This window comes from Cicer arietinum, chromosome 7 (genome assembly GCF_000331145.2).
Source record: "Cicer arietinum cultivar CDC Frontier isolate Library 1 chromosome 7, Cicar.CDCFrontier_v2.0, whole genome shotgun sequence".
Lineage (NCBI taxonomy): Eukaryota > Viridiplantae > Streptophyta > Magnoliopsida > Fabales > Fabaceae > Cicer > Cicer arietinum.
Window position 1 is genome coordinate 16,383,860 of NC_021166.2, and position 4,641 is coordinate 16,388,500.

A 4,641-nucleotide genomic window follows, 5' to 3' on the forward strand; every position below is an offset into this window, starting at 1 on the left:
TTGTTGAGAAAAACTCTCCATCCTCTCATAACATCATTTGATATAGAAGTTTTGCGCTTACTTTAATTGAAATTTAATAATTCGTCTTTTAGAAAGAACAACATGTTCTTATGTGCGTCAAATAAATAGATTTAGGCTTAAATACAATTTTGGTCCTTTATCTTTTGTATAATATTCGTTTTGTTCTTATATCTTTATTTTGATCATTTATGTTTGGTTTAAATATGTCTTTGGTCCTTGTAATTATAACATTTTTTATTTATTTTAATCCTCATAAGTTTTTTGTTGGCTTAATTGCAATTTTAATCCATCTATTTTCACTGATTTACGACATTGGTCCCACTATTTTTAAAGTCAACTGTTTTGGTCTATTTATCTGATTTTTTAACTAAAAAATTATGATGTGAGATGTTTTAAATAACGTGATATATGATAGGATGATGTAAAATGATTAATACCTATGAAATTGAAATAAAATAAAAACTTAGATTTCAGCTTCATAACTTTTTAATATTTATAATTTAATTGATGGTATGTGAATAATTAATGCATGTAGATGATTGTATATTATAGAATTGTATGTCACGTTATTAAAAATATGTCAAACCGTCGTTTTTTAGTTTAAAAATATGAGAGAGGGACCAAAATTGTCGATATTTAAAATAGGAGACCGAATCCGTGAATTGGTAATAATATAGGGACCAAAACTGCAATTAAAATTTTTTGTTTGATTCACATTCCTGCAAATATAAATTCATTTTAAAATGGTCGTCTAACTTCTGTTAAAAAAATTCTAACACAATTAAACTGACATCACAAATTTTTAAATAATTTTTTTAATGAAACATAAATTAGAAATTAAAAATCCAATTAATTTTTGGAGACTAAAATGGAGAACACTACTTTCTATTGTCTCTCTCTTCTCACATTCACCTATTTTCTCTCTTTTTTTCTCACGACATTGTCACCCTCACCCTTAAAGATACTATTTCACTCTTTTTTATTTTATTTATGCTCAAAGATGTTATTGGAATTCGGGACAAAAAAATGCTTGAAAATAATTTATTTCAACTTTGAAGAGGTGTGGATCAAATGTTTTTTCACAAAGAAATAAAAAAGCGAATTGAGTGGATATATTCTTCACAACATTTTTTTGGGTGAAAGTAATAGTTTGACTTCTCGAGTTATATTTAAAATAGACTAACAAGTCAAGATATCCCTTGGTAGTAAAAGATATTTTGCTGGAAAAATGAAAGGTCTTTCTACTCGTGTGAAAAAATTAATTTCAAGAAAGCAAATCAAAATATTTTTCTTGTGATTTTTGATGTGATTCAACTCAAAAATTGGTAACAGATACGGAAAAAGAAATGAAATTAAGGATGAAAGTGAGAAGATCGTAAGAAAATAGGTGAAGGTGAAAAGAGAGACAATAGAAGTTAAGTTTCTCAATTTTGTTATCCATCCAAAAAAATAATCAAATCTTTAAATTATTTTTTATTAAAGGGATATCAAAACGATGTTAGAATTTTTTTAATAGAAGTTGAAATAAAGGACCATTTAAAAATGAATATGTAGTTGCATCAAACAAAAAAACTTACGAGAACTAAAATAAAAAAATGTTATAATTGCAAAGATTAAAGACATATTTAAACTTTATCTTTTATAAGTGATATATTTTAATCCTTGTCACAATCTTACCATCCGACAATTAAAATCCCTTATAACAATTGTCAATATGTATCTAATATATTATTCATTTACAAAAAAACATTTATTTAACTCAAAAATAGATTTGTACTTTTTTTTTTTTGCATGCTATGAAACATATCTAAACTCTTTGAAATAATGTCATTTATCAAAGTTTTGTGTATTTTAATCAATTTTTATTTAGATTGCGCACTTAATTTTATAACTGATTTAATATTTTATATAAAAAGTTCATGACAATAATTATACAATTATTTAAAAGAGTTATGATAAAAATAATTAAAATATATCACTTATAAAAAATAAAATATCAAAATAAATATTAAATAAAATATAAATAACTAAAATTATATTTCAGCCATATATTTAAACGAATCATGAGACGTATCTCTAATGTAGGCTTTGACTATGGAACATCAAATTACACGACAAAATCATCTAGAAGAAAAAAGAATAATAACATGCAAATTTGAAAAATGTCAGATCATATACACATTTATATATAACTACACAAGACATGAATGTGTTTCAAAAGGCTAGAAACAATAGACTCCAGTCAATTTTTTTAACTCAATGTATCTTCTAAAAATGATTTTTATGAATAATTTTTTTAAAATAATTTTTTATTTTAATAATTTTTTAAAATTGTATTATTTAAAAAAGTTGTAATAAATAAATAAAATACTTAAAATGATATTTTAATATTAATTATTCAAATTAATTTTTTATTTAAAACTTTATTTTAAAAATGTTATAATAAAAAGATAAAGTAGAATAAACAAATTTAAAATACTCTAAAAATAATTTTTTAAAAACCTTAACATACACTACTCAAAATTTATTGGGTAAAAGTTAAAAAAATAGACGTTTGCTTGAACCACAATTTTAAAACGGATTTGGAATTTTTTCCATTTAGGTTTCTTTTCTTGCAGATGATGATATAGATAAAGATGATGAGTAAGGAATTAAAATCAACTTTTTATTTTGAATTTGAAAACAAGGCATAGGAATGAAGAAATGAAAGTTGATTAATGAAGATCTAATATTTTTATTTTAAATTTGACGAAGATGATGAAATGTGGTGAGTATCTATTTTGACAAAGAAGTATTGCTTGTTTTTTATTTGGGAGTTAAAAGATTAATATGAAAAAAAAAAATAGTAATTAAAAGACCATAATGAGAAGAAAACTAAACAAAACAAAACCAATAAGACACAAAAAAACTTAAAAGAATCCCATTTAGAAATAATTTTCTATTTAGAATTATCACCTCCAATGTTAACAAAAATTTAAACAAAGAACCACACTATATATTAAAATCAGATACATTAACTTTTTTTCAACTACTATTTTTATTTATATTTTATTCCAAAGAAAATATCCTATAATACACCTATTTCTACAATAACAAACAAATATAATTAACATGATATAATTTGATGCGTAATATAAATTTTTTACCATTATAATAATTAAAATCAAGAAAAATACCATATTTTTTAAAATAATTATAAAACTTTGAATCAAAGAATAATACAGATGAGTTTTTTTTTTTACCTTTAAAAAATGACACATATTTCTAAAAGTAAAATCCGAATGAAAAAAAAAACATCTATTAAAAAATATACCTACAGACTTTTTGAACTAAACCTCTTACATGTATTTTAAAAATTTATAATTTTCTTTTTATTTATCAATTTTTTCAAAAAAAATAATTTTTTTATTTTACTCAAAATATTTTAGATTTTTTTTTAAAAAAAATAAAAATATTTTAATTAACAAAATATTAACATTAGAGAGTCTAATATTTGAGACTTGATATGAGATTTTTGAGATCGAACTTAGGAGTTTGAAGCTTTTTTGACAGCTCTACTCCCAACAAATAATGTGATAGAGAAAACAATATTTTTGTATTTACTTGAAAAAAATTCCTATAAACAAATAATAATTTGACTACAAGGTAAAATAATGTCAGATGAAATGTGTCATAATAAATATTCGCAATAGTTATAGAAACACTCATTAAGAGAATAATTGTTAGAGCAAGAAAGGACACGCATCATCTTCTAAATTTCTTAGATGATTTTTTATCTTTGAGACCTAGGTACTTGTCAATATCCTCTTCCTCTCCGTAATCTTCGCCCCTCCGTTTCTTCTTCCCTCCAGTTTCTTTCATTTTCTACACAAATACAAAATACACACTTAAATATTTGGAAATAATAATAATCAAATTAAAGCACATCAGATTTGACTATTTTCATATCTTTCAGTTAAATACAGGGAGCTAGCTTTTAGAATTGAGTTAAGCTCAAACCTCAATTTTAACATAGTTTCAGTCTATCTTAAACTAGATAGTTTCACTTGGGTCAAGCTCAAGATGTTCAATTTTGGGCACTGTGATGGTCAAATTTCTGCCGTGGCAGATTTTGTGCTTGTTGCCATAAGCCGAAACACCTTTAACATCTACTATCATGTTCCTGACATAGACTGCAACACCATGTTTATATAGAAATTGTTTTGGCTTGGCTGTCATCCATCCGCCTGTTATAATACTACCGGGCATGCAAGAATGTTGAGAGCCTAACATTGGATAATAATATGGATAATGGTTATAGGCGATGGCATCCTCACCTTATTAGCCAATTTGTGGTTGAGTTAGCTCCTACTCAAACTACAAAACGCCATAATTAACTCAATCTAGTAACATATCCTAATCTATTAATCTTTTCTATCGTTGTACTGCCAGTAGCTATTGGAAACATTACACTTATACTCAATGAAGACAAACTCCATTGAACGGCAAATAAAAAGACACCAAATTTCAATTCCGACAAAATCCCCTAACTTAGTTTTTTTTACTTAAAAACGGAAATGGATAGAAAGGCCAAATTTTTACCGTTGCTGCTATTTTTTTGGCCTCGCTGACACGCTCTTC

General features: G+C 24.9%; 1 protein-coding gene across 1 annotated transcript in view; it reads right to left on the reverse strand.

Moving 5' to 3' along the window:
- Window positions 1–3,594: 3,594 nt before the first annotated feature.
- Window positions 3,595–4,641, reverse strand: part of LOC101499626 (DEAD-box ATP-dependent RNA helicase 10) — a 7,477-nt gene continuing 6,430 nt past the window's right edge. The window contains exons 14-15 of the mRNA XM_073364025.1: window positions 4,603–4,641; window positions 3,595–3,885 (exon numbers count right to left, since the gene is read on the reverse strand). The exon at window positions 4,603–4,641 is cut by the window's right edge and continues 12 nt beyond it. Coding sequence (XP_073220126.1) covers window positions 3,766–3,885; window positions 4,603–4,641 — 159 coding nt within the window. The 3' untranslated portion in view covers window positions 3,595–3,765. The remainder of the gene's footprint in view (window positions 3,886–4,602) is intronic.